This window comes from Aphelocoma coerulescens, chromosome 6, assembly GCF_041296385.1.
Source record: "Aphelocoma coerulescens isolate FSJ_1873_10779 chromosome 6, UR_Acoe_1.0, whole genome shotgun sequence".
Classification (NCBI taxonomy): Eukaryota; Metazoa; Chordata; class Aves; order Passeriformes; family Corvidae; genus Aphelocoma; species Aphelocoma coerulescens.
This window is the reverse complement of record NC_091020.1, coordinates 29618328-29638362: the sequence shown is the minus strand read 5'-3', so window position 1 is coordinate 29638362 and position 20035 is coordinate 29618328. Positions and strand designations below refer to the sequence as shown.

The 20035-nt window shown below is 35.5% G+C and overlaps 1 protein-coding gene across 10 annotated transcripts in view; it reads right to left on the bottom strand.

The window, feature by feature from the left end:
- Window positions 1–20035, bottom strand: part of ATRNL1 (attractin like 1) — a 440837-nt gene that overhangs the window by 244263 nt on the left and 176539 nt on the right. For 7 of the 10 annotated variants that reach the window (XM_069020095.1, XM_069020098.1, XM_069020097.1 and 4 more), the window contains exons 22-24: window positions 13666–13760; window positions 12937–13027; window positions 11601–11758 (exon numbers count right to left, since the gene is read on the bottom strand). In XM_069020095.1, the coding sequence (XP_068876196.1) occupies window positions 11601–11758; window positions 12937–13027; window positions 13666–13760 (344 nt within the window). Of the gene's footprint in view, window positions 1–10137; window positions 10304–11600; window positions 11759–12936; window positions 13028–13665; window positions 13761–20035 lie in introns of those variants that run through there. The other 3 variants (XM_069020103.1, XM_069020096.1, XM_069020108.1) reach the window with 3 other exon arrangements.

Below are 20035 nucleotides of genomic sequence, written 5' to 3'. Positions count from 1 at the left end.
GCTTGAATGGGTTTTCACTACCTGGCCTCATAGTTAATATGGCAATTTTAACAAGACTGCAATCTGTAACAATGTCAGTCTTGTGGTTTTTTTCTTGTCACTGTAAGGAATAATAATAAAAAGAAAAGACAAGAAAACAAAATGAGGACATCATGAAACAAAAACAAAATAGGAAGGAAAGAAAGAAGATTCATCTTTCCCCCTTTTTTTGTGAAGTATGTTAACGAAAAGCTAGCAAAGAAAGATGAGAGCGATGAATAAAAATCATGTAAGATAAACAATAATGTAGGACTAGAATAGAAAAATCTGTAGAACATGTTGGTCTAAAAATTAATTTTATCAGCTTTAAGAATACATGTGTTCTAAACAAGTATTCTATAACCAGCAGTTCTTACACATTTTCACAGGAAATCACTGCTCTCCAGTTCATGCCTGCATCTCCTAACCCATTCCCAACACATCCATAGCAATATGAGCAACAGAACTTACAGTGCTTCTGGATATTTTCCTGCTTCTACATGCAAAGAGATTGTACTAATCCTTCTGACAAAACCCCCACTTTGAGGAACTAGAATAAAAATTCAACATGGCACTCAATAAACTTTTAACTAATGTAAAATGTAATTGCAAATAGAGATTCGCATTTGTACAAATGTGTTTCTAATGCAAGGCACAGCAAGATTCTTGGATCTTAGTTCTAGTGTTAGCTAAAGCTTCTGTCAATAACTTGCAAGAAAACACTATCATCATTAATATACTTTTATTTATCATGCTGAGGAAAGAAAGTGAAAATATTAGGTCACTTACAAAGCCATGTGTATAGGAGGATAAGAGGAAGGTAAGAGCAGTAAAAACTGGATTCAATATTATAATTGTGGAATCAGAGAATGAAGACCATTCTCAAGGATGCTATTCTGGACTCAGGGACATTGAAAAACATTTGGGGTTGTGGTAGATAATCATTAAATTCCCAATGCTGTGATGAAGGGGCTTTGGTACTCCTGGGTGTATAGAGGAAGATACTGAACGTAGAAAAAAGGATGGATTGGGGTCCCAAGAAGAAAGAGTAGGAACAGTGGAGCTAAGGCTGCTCTGCTTCCCTCAGCAAAACAGTGTGTCCATGGGGGAGCTGCTGGAAAACACCCTTTTTTGCCCCCTCAAATACTTCATTAACTCTGCATCCAAAGAGATGCAATCACACAAGACAAGCATACCCAGTTCTGGCTTCCACAGTTCCCAAGGGATACTGAAATACTGGAGGGTTCAGAGAAAAGCCAAAAAAAGGTGATAGAGCATATGGTATTTGCAACAACATCACATCCTTTATAGGAGGAAGCTCTCCTTTGTATTGTCTTGAAATAATTGTATTTCAAGAGTAGCCCATGGAAAGTTACACTTACTATGAATTGAATGTGCTTAAAAGTGGCAATAATTGACAGCCAGAACTATTTAGTAGAAATCAAGTGCACGTTCCCTTTTTAGAAATATTTAGGCCAGGATTTTTTTTTTTTAATATATGGTCTAGTTCAAACTGCAATTAATTTATGAAAGCCTATGCTTTAGTTTATGTCCCATTTCAAATTATATGACCAAAATCCAGCCCCTTCTGGATTTATCATCTATGAGATGCAACACCTAGCAATGAAATCAAGTGCTTACATGAAAAAGTAATGACAAGTAACTAATGTACTTAAAGCCAGATTTTAAAAGAAACAGATGACCTGCAAGCTCTCTACCCTCTTGCTTAATATGCTTATCTGGCTATCTATGTCTGATAATTGTTTGTACTGTCTCCCTAAAGGCACAAAATATGTTTGCCTAATATAGAACAAGTGGTTTATGGGTTTTCTTTGGTTACATTAAATTAGCTCCCTGATAATAAAGAATTGAAGAGATTTTTCAAATGGCATCATTATCACGATTTAAAGGTCCTTAAAGCATTTCAAAATAAAACATTCAGTATTTCATAATAAAACCAAACAGAATTATGACCCTATCATCCTTTTCCACAGTCTGAAGAAGTGACCGTTCACACTATAACAGAGAGCACAGCAGCTCCCCAGTATCTGCTCAATTATCAGCCAAGTTTGCAGGTCTGAGATGGTCTTTAGGATAAACAAAGAGCTTGTGACTCTACTCAATTTTTGCTATTCCTTCTGCATTTCTCAGGGAAGGCATTTGTGGACTGTGACTTCCTCATATCTTCACACTGGTTAGCTCAGCTCAACCCATATATGCATTAGTTAATCCATTAGAAAGCACAGAATGGCTTTGGATTTTTAAATCCTGGAGTCTCACTGAGTAATATTTTCATTTTGTTATTTCATCACAGAAATTATTAAACTGGCCAAATGGTTAAAAGATTAATATCAAGCTTTTCAAAAAGTAGAGTTCTACATGAAACATCATCGCGAGACAAATAACCTTAAAGAAGTCCTAAAGATCAATACACAGCAACTATTTTTCATTCTCAAGGATTGTTTCTAGCAGCAGATATGAAGTTGAACTCCTTGCATCTGTGACTGCAATAACTCTTACACATTAGAGTGTCACCAAAAACACTAACTTTCACTAAAATAAACATTCTTAAGGATGAATGTCTGCTTATTCTAAGGTAGAACTCCCTGCACGAAGGATGCTGATGACACCTGAGCTCACTCCTGAGAATGCTCCTGCACATAAAACTTCTGAAGCTTCAGTACTTTTGGAAAGCTAGGATTTAAAGTGCCCTGCAAACTCAGCTCTAAGCATTCCTAAAGTTTTTAGCTATTTTGGCATGGCCTGAGGAATTAAGCTCTGAAGCTCAACACAAAAGCCCAGAGCTGTATTTGCAGGCTGTGTTGTCAAGGCTACCTGGCACTGGAAAGTTCTTTTTCCAAGTTCACTGGCTCAGAGAGAGTTCACCATCACACAGCTTGTTGGTTCAGTGGTCAGAGGTCAGATTCAGCCTCCAGGTCACGGCACAAGTGGCCCCATGCTGTTGTTGCAGGACAATCCCGTGATGTACATGAGCACCTGTAGCCAGAGGAGCTTGGGAGACACAAGAGCTTCTCCTCCTAATCCTGAAACTCCTGTCCATATCAGGACCACCATGGTGTTGGTGAGGCTGATGAGATCATCATCACTGCTCAGCAGATGTGGGGCTCTTGAGAAGTCTTCCTCACAAACCCCCTACACTGAAGTTTTTAAAGTGCATTTGGGCCACTGACATTTTTTTTACTAAGAAATGTTGAAAAACATTGAATTGGCAGAAAGCCAAATTTAAACAACTATGTAAGAAACAGAAATACTGTATATTGCCCACATTTTTCTATAAAACCCTGATCAGAGAGGGCAACTAAGGTTGTATTAATCCTTCTGACAAAGGAGTTTCTGACAGTCATGATAAATAGTTTGAAAATATCTATTCTCTCCCACCAGCTTCCTATTTCCATTCTGATCCCCTATGAGCCAAACATTTACTTTCAAATAATTCTGAAGCCACTGTGTATGACCTTTATAGGCTCCTGCAGTTCAACAAGGCATGGATGTTTTCTTCAGGGAGAATCTTAATAATTCAAAGTTTTTTTCTTGTTCTTCAACAAAAGGTTTCTGTACCCTACCATAGGTTCCCAACCCAAATCCCAAGATGAATAATTGATTTATTTTCTTATAGCTGATCAAAAGTCCTGAACAAACATAAGCTATCTGAAAACAATTTTTTTTATTGCATTCTAAATTTTCTAACTAAAACTTACCTCAGTAAGTATATAAGAGAAATGGAGATTACAGGAAAAAAATCAATATCTACTTGCTAAACATCATAGGGAAACAATTTTTATTAGCTAATACCATATCTGTACATCTCTATTGTGTTATACAACCACCAGTAGATGATGCCTTGGTCTGCCTGGAAAAGAAAGCCCTACACAACTGGCACATCAGTTACATGAGTTCTTATCTCAGACATTCAAATTATACACCAATTAAAACTATGCATCACTGAGGACTAATTATCTCTTAATTAGGTATTTTGGTTCCCTTAAATCATCAGCTGAACTATTAAAGGGGCTTCTACTATCTCAGAAATACATCAACTATGTTAAATATTTACAGATATGCTGGTGGTTCATATTAAGCCTTTTCTATGGTAACTGGAAAAAGAAATGTACTAGGAAGAATAATGAATATAACATTTACATTTATTGGAGTGGTGTAGAAGTTGGCATGATACAGTTGGCAACCTTGTTCTGGTATATTTTAAGACAAATGTTAACTGTTTCAGCATTATTTAAAGTAAAAAAGGCATAGCCTAATAATCAGGAAACACCTCCTCATTTCAGCAATTCTTTAGGATTCATGGGAAGCATTTTGGAAAACACTGCATTGGATCTGGGCACATCAAGCCTTTGGAGAATATTACACAGCCTTGGGATTTATTCCCCATACAATTGACCTTACAACTCCAAGAAAATAAATTATAGATATCATAGATAGTCCATTTTCTAAGGCAAGAACCAGTAGGTTTCTGGCATTATATTTGATTGCCTAAGAAAGAAAAAAGTAACCATAATACTGTAGCAGTCCACATTTGAGTAGCAATTTTCAAGTACTTCATAAAATACAATAATTGTACATGTAACATATACCTGTAATAATGTGACTATGACTGAGAATTTTAACAATGGTATTTAATGTGTTGAAAAACAGGAGTTTAGCTTTAGATGCGAGCAATGAAACTTTACCTCCATGCTGCTGTCCTCATCTCAGTTTTAAAATAATTTTTAATTTCTCCACTTAGAGGAGTTGTTTTTTTCTAAAAATAACTATAGAGCAAAAATCCCATTTAATATATTTTAATAATATATAGAAAACAATACTATGGAACATATAAACCTGAATTTCCAGGCTTTTTGCTGTCTAACGACCTAAATGCTGTGAGCAGAAAGGTGATCAGATGAGCCACTTTAACAGAATATTGGAGCACAAATGTATCATGAGCAGCCTTGTGATCTGGTTTGGAGATCACTGTTTCCTTAGATATACATTCTTCCATTTTAATTCCCTGAATAATTTAATGCCTATATTCAACGCATAAAAACTGACAAAATACTATAACATAACCTTCCTTCAAAATCTCTTCCAAAGCACTGTAGATTACTAAGTCCCTTGTTATTTAAATCACTTCCTCCTTACATTCAGATAGGAACTGTATTTGCACTTCTTCAGTCTCATGTTCCCACCCTCCTGCTTTTGGCACTGCATTTTCTCTTCCTTCAGAGTCCAGGATTGATATGACCTGATGCATAATGAGAGCACACTGAACTTTTGCATGCAGCTTTGTTGAGGATAATTTTCACAGCAAAGTGGAGAATGAGAGAATACAGTCTCAAGTTGAAAATGGGGATGTTTAGATTGCATATTAGGAAAAATGTTTTCACAGAAAGAGTTGGCAAGTATTGGAACAGGCTGCCCAGGGCAATGGTGGAGTCAGCACCCCTGGAGGCATTAAGATGTGTAGATGTGGCACCTGGGGACATGTTTTAGTGCTGGACTTGGCAGTGTTAGTTTAAAGGTTGGACCAAATGATCTTAAGAGGCCTTTTCCAACTGAAATTATTTCTCTGTTAATGATTATTATCAATCCTGACTTTCATAATGATCAATATCATCATCCCTATTGAAAACTGAAACTACACATATATGTCCATTTTAGGCTATGCCTCAGTCATCTCTAATCCAACCCTGTACTGCAGGTTGCCTTCTACTCCTGGTTTTCTTTCTGTTCTGACAGAATTTCCTGCTCCTTGCAGAATTGTCACTAAATGATAGTTCAGTGGATTTCCCAGGTTCTTGTTCTTGGTATACTACTTTCAAACCTTTTTTTAAAGAGGAATTTTACATTTACTGTAAGAAAACATTGAAGTCGTTTTGGAAGTTAATGCATCCACTTCATCATCAATACCTGTTTAGTGTTTCAGGAATTATAGTGTCTCCATATATTGCTATATGCAGTTACTCAGCAGCCTCTATGAAAACCATTAAGGCACTTAGAAATTGAATTGTTCGCCATAAATCATAGGGATTAAATTTAGGCATGCAATCACTGGTGGGAGGAGGTTCTGTACAAACACAGCTACAACATGTGGATAAATACACATTTTCCAAGCAAAGAGTCCACAATCATGACCTTAGCAAAATTCAGACAGGTCTTAAAAACGTGTCTGAAAGATCTCATCTTTATTTGTTAATTTAGTAATTAGGCTTGTGATACTGTTGTAACTTCTAATGGCAGTGACTGACAAGTTTTACTTCTTGGAGTTTTTACAACATACAAGTCACTCATGCATGTTAAAAATTCAAATGAAGTCCAAAACCAAAACAAAAAAGCTGAAATAAATTATACTACACAGTAAATTTTATTACAAGGCTAGATATGCTTCTTGATTTACATTACAGTCCTCCTTCAGTTGCTACACACAGGCTATTAACAGGGGAAAGGAAATCAATTCTGAAACAGGAGCCAGTAAACTGAAAGAACACTAGTTTCAGCTTAAAAAAAAAATCTCTTGAAGATTTATACATGAAGTAGTTTTGATTATTTGTTGTGCTACATACAAATAAAATGTAAATCCCCACCATAATTCATTATTCTGTTCTGGTATGCAAACTAAGGGTGCCAAAACAGTTTTCGTCAGAAACCATAGAGCAGAAAAAATCAGAACTCGAAGTAGGCTTGCTTAAGAATATTAAATTCCTCTTTTTGAACACATCAGGGCATTCTACATGTACACCAACACCCTGTCTAACTTCACTGCAGCAATAATTGTTTTATGCTGTGGAAACATGTTAGTTTAACTATGCTATGTTCAAAAATATATAACAAGATTTTTTTTCCATTAAACACAAACCTAATTTTGCCAGACAATGCTTTGCTGCTGTGGCTGAACTTTACAATTTAAATTGACCCTCCCAATTAAAACTCAGACACTTGTGAGTCTTTCATTTACACTTTAGGGAAGAAAGGAAATAACTAGTAGAACAGTTATTATTATCTCCAGATTCAGCTTTTAAATTGGTAGAAAATTTTGCTGCTCAGGCACAAGCTGAGATCAGACTTACAACTTTGACAGTTATAAAGAGATATAGGTGCAGGAAAGCAGCTGATCCTGAAGCAGGAATATTACTGTTGTCCTTAGGGACAGCAATCAGCTGAATAGCCAGGACAGTGTTTTAAGGGTATTTGCTTTTTCATACGTAGTCACTGCTTTCCAGAATATGGGAGCATATGATGGAAAAAAAGAAAATACATCTGTTACCAGCTTAAATGACAAAAATCCTTTGCCATAAAATTAGTTTCCTGAGACTGTAGAACATGTTGTGACTGCTGTTATTAATATTTGCATAGCTGTCAGAAGCCCAAGCTTTATGACTGCTTACTGCTTCAGGGACCATTGACCACTATTTGAGGTGCTGGCTACAGTCTGAGTTACTGCTTTTCAATAAATGTTACAGCCTTCAAATTCCATTACCAGTGGAGTCTGAATTACATCTACTCTCAAAATAAAATAAAAATGAGCAGAAACACGTTATGGGGCTTTATCACATATTCTGCTCTATCCTAATCTAGCCTATTTTGAGGCAAGAGCATTTTCTCATGGAATCCTGTTTAATCGATATAAAAGACACAATACACCTAAAGGGTTGGGACTATCAAAGACAGTCAAACCTAAGTCTGGATGATAAATCATGTCCTGTTACTTGGATACTTCTGTTAGCATCTGCTAACAAAGATAATTTATACAGATTTCCTCTGAAAAGATGCATAAACTACTGTTGCTTACGAAAGTTTGGCCAGTTAAGCTTAAAGGTCTTTACCCATCCTTACTCTTCAGCAACTCTGAATTCCAGGAAAGGGAGGAAAACTGTGGTATAAGCTGTTGCAGTAATTCAGCAGGGAAATATGCAACATTTTTGTGCCAGTGTATAACTATTACAGACTTCTAAGAAAAAAACTGGCACCTGCCCATGTTACAGCCAGGTCAATAGACAATAGATCTCTTTGTGGAAACAGCTCTAAGATGAAGATGCCCTACATCACCACCCTTCTAATGACCCCTTATGCAACTATGTCACATTTCTGATTCTCCTTTCCTCAAGGAAGAAGATATTTGATAGCTAAATAAAATGCCTTTAGTATCAGGAAATTTAAATGCAGGGTTTTCCCCGAGGGCTGTGGAGATCACAGCCCATGGACAGAAGAGTGTTGGCTGATGGGAACCTGCAGTACATTTCTAAAGAGAGCAGCAGTACAGCTGAAACTGAGAATTTCCTGCATAGTTTCTATGTTTGGCAAGTAATTCACTGCTCCCCAGTGCTGAAGAACTTGTATTCTGAGGTGATTAGGATCACCAGTGACAACAATAAAATGGGTCACTGCCCAGTTGCTGGTGCGGTAACCAGTACATCTTTAAGAACTGTTTTTATTGACACCAATCACCACATATTCTTTTCTCAAAGCCAAAAAAATCATATTTGAAAAGAAGATATTTTGTGTTAGAGTCACCAGGGATTTATTAACACTTTGGAAAAAAAATCCAAGCTTGCTGAATAGGTAACATGCATAATGAAACTGCCTGAGGAAACAGCTGTGAGCCATTGATCCCAATAAACAATCACCTGCTGGGATGGACAGTTTTTCCTTACAGTCATGAGAATCTTGGAGATAAATGAATGCAAAACCAGAGATAATACAGGTGACTTTAACAGAAAATGAAACTAAATGTCTTGTATAATGAGGAGGGCTGCTTCTTTTCCTATAGAGAAAGAAAAGAGCAGTAACTCCAGCTCCCAAATCCTCCCAATGAAAGATCCCAGAAATCTCAGTTCCAGTGCCAGCATAACAGGAGGCACAAGAGCAGAGTGGTGAAATGCATATCAATAACACCATTGATAATAAGATCAAAACCACAACTTCAAATACCAGTTAAAAAGGAAATAAGGTCACTAGTTCTGCCTCCTTCGGAACTCATGTTTTATATAATGTATTCTTGACAAGTTGTGATGAATAATGGAAATACAGCAGACTGGTACTCAGATTGTACTTGAAAAATGCTTGATGTGCATTTACTTAGTCCTCTACAAGAGCATTGTGTAAAAGGCATGTGCCAAGTTTCACGTTGCTACCATACTTATTAAATGAACAGAATACCTCTTAAGGAAATCACAATAATTTCCTTAGGTGTAACAGGATTAAATACAGCATTCAGTACTGAGTTAACACAAAATATCACTAGGCTTTTCCCAGCATGGTATCACCAGTGCAGTGTGGCCATTTTAGTGAAAAGGACTTCAGTGCAAATAGAGAAATATCAACCACTTTTGCCTACTATGAAGGTGAAATCTGGTATGCTCAGAGATTAAGATGATCATACTTATTAGAACTGTGAGCCGATTTAGTACTGGCCCTGGAAACTTCAGCATCTGGAAAGTCATAGGAGGCTTCATATACTTTTAAAATTTCGATTATATGCAGAAACATAAAGTTAACATATAAAACAGAATTTGTTTTCTCTGAAAAGCTCCCTGCTCCATTTATCATTTGAAGACGTTATCTACTGCTAGAGTGCCAAACATAAGAAACATATAGGGGTAATGTGAACTTCAGATATTTTCTTGGAAAAGGACAAATTACAGCATGAAAAACGCTGAGAGCTAAATAATAATCTTGTTCATTTAGGAAGGCAAATACAGAGGACAAAATTAAAATCCTAAACCAGTTTCCCCAATTGGACCTTAGCTTTCCTTTCTTGGTACATAAAATTGAGTAACTTAATTTCTAGATGGAATAAGATTTTTATGAAAAATTAGCAGGACAGGAAAGGAATGCAATAGTAAAGCACCACCACCTCTGAGGCAGAACTGTCTGGACTGATGAATTTCAATGCACCTCAAAGAGAAATACAAAAAAAGAAATCTGTTTAACAGTGGCAGACAACGCAAATTCTGATTTTTGAAAAAAATAAAGGAAGGATGTAACCAATGATCAGGGATTCCCTCCATCAGGGTGTTAAGCTGCAGTGGAAACAGCACAAGAAGGAGCTGAGATCTGCCAACATCTGACACAGAACTGCACGTCTCAGGAATGCATCACCTTAATAATGTTTGTCTTACAATGATGATACAGCCACCTTCCAGTCGTAAAGGTGAGAGGAGAGTGTAATGCATTTACAGCTGAAATTGCTCCATGGATTTGTTTAAGAAGCCTATTTGGCAGCTGAAGTTGTTCTGTCCTTAGGAAGTGGGAGAGAGTGTAAAAAACACCCCTAATATGAAGAGTAAAAGCAAGCAGTTAGTCTTCAGGGCTTGTTTGGATGTTTTAATAAACTAGTACATTCATAAATGTTAGTAAGCTGCATAAATTCCTCCTTGGACACTGTTAACACATATTTACAGTCACTGTTCATGGATGAGGAAGACAACTCGAGCTTTACTTAACACAACAAAAACATTTCTCTGACAGTTTACCCAGAGGATGACTGCTTTAATCCAGGACACTTTGTCTCATATATACAAATATATATATATATATATTCAGATTTTTAGATTTTTATTTTTATATATATTTATGTATATTTATATATGTATAAAATTAGGTCCTGTATTTTAGAAAATATGGAAGGTTTTTTCCCACAAAAATGGAAATTTTGAAGGATACTTGTATGGTTAACTGCAAAGTATTTTGAGCTTGTACTTGTTTCTGGAGTAAATCATCTGGAATTATGAAATTTTATTAACATTGTAACAATTTAATTTTTAAGAATTAGTTCTGTAAGGGAGTTATATTCAAAAGCTGTTCATCCACATAATCTCCTTCATTGATGCAGGGGACACAGTGTTCACAAATGCAGCCATAGTATTTGTAAGTATAAATATTGCTGGAGCTTCACAGGCCAGGGAGGAATCATGATTGCATTGATTTTTTTGACTCTGCTACTGCACAGCATCTCAGTACTCCAGAAAATACTGAATGAAATTGATTCCAATTAAGTCAAAGAAGAACATAAATTCTAATAAAATACACTTAGTCTTAACTGAAGTCTGTGATATTACAATCTGATAGAGTCACTCAACATTTAAAAAAACCAGAGGCTCCAAAAGCTAATCATTAATAAAGGACTACATTCAAATATCAAGGTACATACAGATTTGTATATCCTTTCCTACATTTACATCTAAATGCAAAAGTTATATTACAAATAAACACATAAGTTCAACAATTTAAATTAAGATTTTAAAATCGACAGCCTGAAATCTGATTCAGTACTAAAAACAAAAGCACAGAATCATGGGATGGTTTGGGCTGGAAGGGACCTTAATGACCTCATTTCAGCTCTCCTGTCATGGGCAGCAACACCTCCCACCAGGCCATGCTGCTTCAAAGCCCCATCCAGCCTGGCCTTAAAATCATACTGGGATTGGCATCATAATATAATTACTATACGCAGAAAATAGGGCATGCAAATAATGCTATTTGTATATTTCTGTATGAGTGAAATCATGGAATCCAATGTAAAGCTAAAATAAAAACATCTCTAAAAGCACAAAGCTTTAGTCACTAACCTGTATTTTGATTGGCCAGGAGAAATTGCTGACATAGACATAGAAAGTGATGTTTGGGTTGCTTCGAAAGTTAAATTTTTCACAGGAAAAGCTGTCTCGGTATTCCTTAATATTAGCTTTGGAAACAACAGGAATCTCTTCTCCAGATATTGTTCCAGCTAAAAAGAATTTTAAAAAGCTCAGGTGTAGATATACATATTTGCAAAAATATTTATCATCATTAAAGATGCCAAAGTAAATTTGCATAAGAAACTTAATTTCTTAATTGCTTTTGGTGTCTTCACTCTAAAACAACCCCTTAATATAGTTTACATGGCACATTAGGTATATTTAATATACATACAGAGAATTCACAGAAATTTTTACTTTGGTTTCAAAAAATTAAATACAAATCATAAAAGTGACAGAAGTAACTTGAATTTTACAAGATAGTTATTATGGTCAGCTAAACAGATGATATGCTTTCCTCCATCATTTATGTTTCATTTCCATAAAAACTCATAGATCAATAAAACCTGAAAGGGAATTTTTCTACATCTTACATTTTCCCTGTAGAGTTTTAATTGTTCATGAAAGCATTAATAATGTAATGAGTAATAAACATTCATCAGTTTTTGCAAATGAATGTGTGACTGAGCTAAGTTACAGGAATAAACAGAGTTTACCAACTGTGATATGTTAAAGTACTTCAGAAATGCATTGATGAAGAAATTCATGAGTTTAAGAGAAACTCTGAACCTTCTTTAAAAAGATTTTTTTTTAAATTATTTCATATTAAGCATCATGCCTCTCCTTGGATGTGTTTTCAGAAAGTCAATAGAACCAATTCAGAAAGACTGTCTAAATTAAAACAAAGAAGGGTAATGGGGTTCAAAGTTGGAGAAAAAATAGATAAGCAGCTCCTTTTATCAGCATACACAGAAGAACTTTATTGTTTGATATCAATGTTAAGGTTAATAATTAAATTTTTAGCTTGAACACTGAAACAAAGAAATAAAATCTCAGTCTCTGCAGTAGTTAAGGAAGCAATTTATCTTAATTAAAATCACAGCATTTCATAACACTGTGATTTTAAAAATTTAAATAGGCTACAAGCTTTTCCTACCAAAGTAATTTTAATTGAATTGGAGAGAAAGTCAACATATTAATGAAGCTTTATTCAGATTGCAAATTATCATCTGAGGTTTAAATAATACAATCAATAATGGCATAACGATAATGGCAAAAGAACACATTTTGCAAAGTTTTATTATCAAAATTAGCAACAAAGAGACAATCAGGTTAAAATAACTTAAAGGATCATGAAATCGTTAGGGGAAAAACTCATGATACCAACATTCATTCTCACCTGTAGAACCAACAGACCATGTAATATTGAGGTTAAAGTTGTTTGATGCATTAATTGAGATATCCAAATTTTTATTTGACTAGTAAAAGAAAAAAAAATAGACCAAAGTTAACAAAACATTTCAAAACATATCAGAATGTATTGCATGTAACTCTATTGCATGTAACTGAATACAGCCTTTTAATCATCTTCCAGTTTTCATTTTAAACATAAATAGAAATGGTAATGATTCCCTGCCAAAGGCAATTCTCTCTTTTGCTTTGGTAAGAACAGGGTACAATTTAACATATAACTACCTCAGTTATCCTTTTAGATTGTTCTAAGTATAACAAAATAATTGTCTTCATAAAATTAAAGAAAAAAATACATGGCAAATGCCTATATTCCAATCACAAGCCAGAAATTACTTTCCTCACCTAAAAATGTTTTCTCAGCAGAGGGGTACACCCCTTCAATTCATCTCGGGAAGCTGCTAAAACTTGTGGGAGCAACAATCAAATAAACCAACTGATAATTTTGCAGAGTATTGATTAAGCTGAAGTACATCTACGATTTAGACAGTGTTCTCAGTGAAGGCACTGGACTAATTTTACAGCTCTCAAAAAATGTCTTTAAAACCTTGTAGACACTTTGAAAACCTTTAAGCAATGTCAAATACAACGGAAATCTTAATTCTGACTCTCTAAAATTTAACTAAAATTATTAACATTTTCTTACCTGTTCTGGATTTGCTATAAAGTTTATGGCAGTGTGATGGCGATCATCCTCTTGTAATAAGCTGAAGGTAAACTGGTAATCAATCAAAAGGCTGTCTGTGGGCAAAACAAAAAATAAAAATAATAAAATAAAGTGCATACGTACTAATTCTATGTTATGCAAGTAACTAAAAATTTACCACTCGTTTATTTTAAAAGTCATGGAGAAATCTACAAGTCAGAATTATTCATATGCATTTCACTGTTGAACTATTTGCACAATAATGTCTTGAAACAATAAAAAAATTAAATTAAATTAACCAAAAAGATAAAATTATGAAAAAAATAACTGAGAAATAGATTCTATCATGGAGTCAGTGGTTAGACATAACTTGAAATAGCCATTCTTTGTGAAGTAATTATTCCAAAATACAGTATTCAGTGTTGTTAGAGCATTATCAGTTTTCTAATTTCACTCTGAAATAATTATTCAATTATTAAGTTTAAAAGATCTGGAAAAAGTTGCATCTACACTAAAATTACATACTGTGAAGGCATGATATTGTAGTAAATAAGATTGCTAATAACTAAATGGCAACTGAACTTTGAAAAGAAATCATGTGACCATGAAGTGTTTCCTTTGTAAACTGACAGAATTTTAAGAGATTTTGTTAAGTGGCAAGTGATACAAATTTTTCATACAAGAGAAACAAGGGGTTGTTTAGTATTGCTCAAAAAAAATGATATTTGACTCCCTATTGGCTTTTGTTCTGCACATTTTTCTTCCACCCTCTGAATGGAAGAGAGCTTTCCAGGCAGCTCCCACGCTTGCTCCTGTCACTGCTCACTAACAATCTGCTGGGCTGGCAGAGGTGCAGAAGGGAGAAACAGCCACCTTCAGATGATCCAAACCATGCTCAGCCCTTCCTGGAAGGAGCAGAAAATGATTGGGACAAGTCAGAAGACATTTCTTGAGCTATCCTGTTGTGTTCCCAAAGCCAGAGGAATGAGATTAACCCTTACTTGGGTCACAGAGGAATGACTGAAAAGGAACTTTTCTGAAGGGGAGAGGGTAGAAGCAGACTTGTCAGGATGAAGCAGGCTTCCAGGACCTCCAAAATGTAAGAAAAGAAAAACAGTCACAAAAACTACTGCTGCTGCAATTCATGGAGGGAGCCATGTAGAATGCCAGCAGGAAATGTTCAGTGCAGTCAGAGAGTTAAGAATCAGCAGAGCCCCCAGAGATGCAAATTGCAATAGCAGATAAATAATCCCTGTGCAACCAACAGTTGTGAACCACAGGTGGGTGTGGTGGATGCATCTTGAATGCTCTGTCACATGGGCAGATATCTTCAGATCCAACAGAATAAATCTTCTGAATCTTTTACCATTACAGTTCTGCAGGGATGAAAAGCTGGTACTTTTTCCCCTCTGTCACAGGAAATAAGGAGGTGACTTATAAGAGTAAACGATTCTGATTATTATTTTATGCATGTTAAAATATGGCAAGTCATCTTTGATGCTACAACCTAGTGAACCATTGTAAAGCATTATTCTTATCCCTGTGCTGCTGACATTCTGCTAGTCACCAACACCACACAAAGTGTGTTGCAAATAAAAAATATGTGATCATAAAAACAAAATCAGTAAATACAGATTAAGTCAAGGCAGAGAAAAAGCTGTGTCAGCCCTTTGTTGGATTCAATAGTTTGCTTACTGCTGAGAATCACCTTTTCTGCAGCAACACATCACCTGAAAAAATACACTCTGTTGTATCCCATGGGAAGGCTGACAAAGAAAGAGAAAAAAGCCCACTATATTGTCTTATTAGTTAAAGAAAATTGTTTTGGTTTGGTTGGGGTTTTTTGATTTTTTTTTGTTTTTAAGTGAGTGTGGAAGGAAAAGTGGAAAATAAAGGTTCCAGAATCACAGAATATCCTGAGTGTGAAGGAACCCACAAAGGAGATACATGAATGGAACTACCCTGACCTTCGAAGGTGAAAAGTTCACTTTCTCTAAAATTAGCCACCACAGTTTCATTGTTCAAACAAGAAGCTGATCTAGATGTCTTAGCTAACAAGTTTTGACCAGGTTTCTGCATGTTTATGAAGGCAAAAGATGAATAAATATGAAATTAAAATGCCCCATTTTTTTATTAATACTACTCTACACTTCTGTTGTTATGCAAATCTAATTAATAAATCTCATTGACTCTATTGTGCCCTATCTCCATGTTTAACAATAAGATTACCATTGCACCAGAATATATTTAAAGGTGGCAGGACAAGAAAAGATGGCAAGATTGACCCCTATGAAACAGATTAATAGCTCTTTAATAACCATGAGTAGAAAGGCAAAAGGGTTAGGAATAATGTATAGATATGCTCAATCTGATATGCTCAATATGACCAGTATAGATCTGGTCAACTCGGAGTCCCTCAAAATACAGGACTGCTTCGGCATGAATCTTTGTAAACAGATTTATTGTAAAGGTGTGGTGGACCAGCACCAGGAAAGCACTCCTTCAGAAATTCTGGCTACAGCAAGGGCTACAAGATGCAAGAAGAAGTTGGACAAGATTCCATTGATTTGCTCATAAGTTATGGAAAATTACCACTTAAACACGTCACAGTCTTCCTCTAAGCCCAGATTGTGTCCTCTCAGAGACGCAGAGTATTAGCCAAAAAACCAGCAGTAATATATAGTTAATATCTCATCACAAAATAACATTGGGAATAGACATGGGACTCATGTCTCCCAGTAATGAATGAACAGCTCTTCTGCATACAAGTTTAAAACACTTCAAAGTCATTTACTTTTAAAACAACATTAATTCTTTTTTTTTTTTCCTGAGGTTTGTTGTTGTTGCTCTTGTTGTTATTTGTTTGCTCTTGATTTTTGAAATTTATGTTTTACTTGATAAAAGCCAACAAAGTATGAACTGATTTTTCAAAGAATGAAGGAAAAGTCCTTACCCTTATAAAAAAAGTTAAACTACACAGTTCCTCATAAATTTACCATCCGTAACAAACCAGAAAACTAATTCCACTTTTTCTTATTGCATTTTTACATACAATACAGCTGTGACAGTAAATTGTGAAAAACAATAAGTTAGTTATGTGTAGAGCCGTTTGCATGCAACATATCCCAAAGTATTTTGTTGTGTTATTAATTATTCTATTATTTAATGGTTAATCAATTTGATACTTCATTAATAGCAGCAAAGTTCAGTATGAAATCCCACACATTATCTCCTCCGTAGCACTCAAAAGCCTTGAACAGCACAGCTTGTGTTATTCACGAGCAACTCTGAGAGCCAACACATGAACTCATCTTGGGATTCTTCAGAGCTGCCAAAAGACCTCTGAATTACACTGAGCCAGTCCTACAAACTAAGAAGTGAGGATCTTCTCTAAATTGCTCAGAAGCAGCACATTTCTTAGCACTAACAAACTTAAATTATGGTCTTTAATTCCACAGAGACCTGCTACAGGACAAATCATTAAATCTCTACCTTGGCCGTGGCCTGGGCGCTGTAAAGCAGAAACACTTACCTCTTCAGAGACAGTTCTAATTCAGGGAAGGTACCTAAGGTGTGCATGAATTGAATGTAGCAGACAGCAGTGCCTAAGTGCATTTATGTGATTCAACAGAACAAATAAAGTCAGGTGCAAATGAAAGAACTGACACTGAGCAAACATTCCTTCTTTCTGAGGACTGCAGAAGTTTGCTGAAGGAATTTCATAGGCTGCAGAAAGGTTCGCAAAACTTCAAGGAAGATTTGTCTGGAGCTATTCTTAAGGTGAAGATTCCAAATCTCTGGAAATCTCTAAAGTTAGATTTTATTAGAATATAATTCAGTAGAACTAATTTAGGAGGAAATTCAAAGAGTAGAAATTAAAAGGGATCATAAAGAAGACTCTACCCATTGCATCCTGCTGCTGTCTCACTATCCCTCCTCACTCTCTCCATCTGTTTCATTCTGTAACTTAGGAGACTCTTCCCCCACATGTATTCAGCAGCTCTCAAGAAAATATCACCTCCCTCTACTCCAGAAGGCTCCACCTTCTGCAGACTGAAGCAGGCAGAACAGCTTTCCTTCCTACTGCCAAACCACTTCCTGAACATAACCCTAAAACATAATATATGCCAACGCATCATAAGTGCACATAAACTAAGCAGTTACCCAGTGCCTCTCACCATATTTCCCAATTCATAATGCCATTCAAACTGGAAAGCTTAGCCTCAAAACAAGTACAAAATTTCAACTAAAAGTCAGTTCTAAGACTATGACCTGTTCTGAATAGCTAAAGGTATAAGTAGCCAAATATGTAATAGCTAAATGTAGAAATAGCTATTTAAAGTACATTCTGTATATCCTGTTGATATATACTGTTGTGTATATTTACAATCAGGAATTTCGAGAAGCCTAAGATTCTACTCCATGCGAGTTTGTTTCTACTTTAAACCTTTATGAAGCCACCATAAGTACTTTTACCCTTTAGAAAAATAAATGAGACTTTTCATGTTTCTGTTTACCAAGGCACAGACACAACAAATCTAAGATACAGGCAACTCAAGCAGCAGTCAGACAGAATTCAAAGAGCCACATTCTAGCCTATGATCTATAAATCCCCTGGACTTTTATGTCTAAAGTTCCATGGGAAAAGTTTGTGAGGACATAGAAACCTCTCCACAAACTGAGAGCCCACAGCTCCGATCTTAATTCCCCAATACACGCTATTTGGAATCCACAAGCTGGGTATTTTTGAGCCAGGAGCCACCCCAGAACAGTCCAATATCTGTTTCCACGCATTTTGTTTAATTTTATCTTAGAAATCACTGATTAAAGTAGAAAAAGAATGTTGGGAGATAGGACCACAATACCATCCTGACATTGTCAGTGGTCAAATATTGCAAAGACTTATGGTTATTGAGTTTTTTCACATCTCTATTTTGAGTTTTTTCAAAACCCTTGACTGCTTTCACAGTCAAAAGGAGTCATTAAAATCAATTCAATATGCCAGTAATGAGCACATGTGAGAACACGACAATAATTAGGTGAAGAAAGATGTTTAGTTAAATGAGGAAAATAAATTTCAAAGCAATCCTTTAACCCTAGTATTGCTGTTGATTTTCAAGAAGCCACTCTGTTTCATTAACGAACATCAATGACTTCTTATATGGATAATATAGTTTACTATGAAAGTTTTGTACTCATATCCAAAAAGGAACAGACCAATTCCCACACTGAAACTTTTTCATTGGAAGAAAATTCAGATTTTTAAAATGACAGAATATTCCCAAAATAACAAAGGCCAGACAGAAGTTCTTCAGTATTTCTAGAGTGCCACTACAACTCTGAGAGAATGTATAATTACATTGGCAATTACTTTTAAAAAAAGGTAATTAAATTGAATATGTTTAGTATAAATGAGTGATAAATTTATATATGAAAAGGTATGTTACAGAGGAGTATTAAGACTGCAAAATGAACCACTACAATCAAGGGTGCCTGTAAATTATTTTTGGGTGAGTGCTCCCCTAATGGGCAGCTATTCAACACTTTGTTCCATGTTCAGTACTCAGTGTTGGGCCCATGCCTCATTTACTACATGCTACACAAGCCCTTTTCTAAAGATGGAATTAATTTCTAATATGGCAGTCTATAGTATTCATCACTATAATTTTCTAAGTTCTTCACAAAAGTTAATGAATTTGTTACAACATCACTGAAGATGAGAAGGCATTATGAGTGCCATTTTATAGGACAGGAAATGAAACAAAGAGACCAAGGACAAAACCATCTATTAAAAACGAGCAGCCAATTTGAAATACCTGGAGTTTGATCTTTCATAACATTTTGAATTATGTAACACTACATATGAACATCACTATTCGGCAGCTCCTTCCATCATTCATTGCCATTCGTTCCATTTTTACAACAAAACAGGAAAGGAACATATATTCAACTTTCCATTACATTATCACTGATTCGTTCCCTACAAATTCATTCAGTGCATTGTGGAGTGAAAGTTCCTTGGGAACTGCTATATAGAAATATTATTAAAAACTGTGCAATTGTGCTCTAATAAAGAAGAAAATAAAAAATGATTGTGACAGCAACCTTCATTCTTCCACTTTCCTGCACCCCCTGCCTATACAGCATATTTCAATAAAGAGGGTTTATTAAGTAATTTAAGAATCAGGCTGGAGTAAATTCTAGAGAACCACTTTACTTCTGAGCTATCTTTTACCTTTGAACAAATCATTCCAAGAGAGCATCCCAGTACACTGCATCTCTCAGCAAGTGGGAAGAATGAACCTGGGTTCCCAAAAAGGGAGCAGGAACATTTTTAACTTGACATGTTCATGGCTTTTCTAATTTTGGT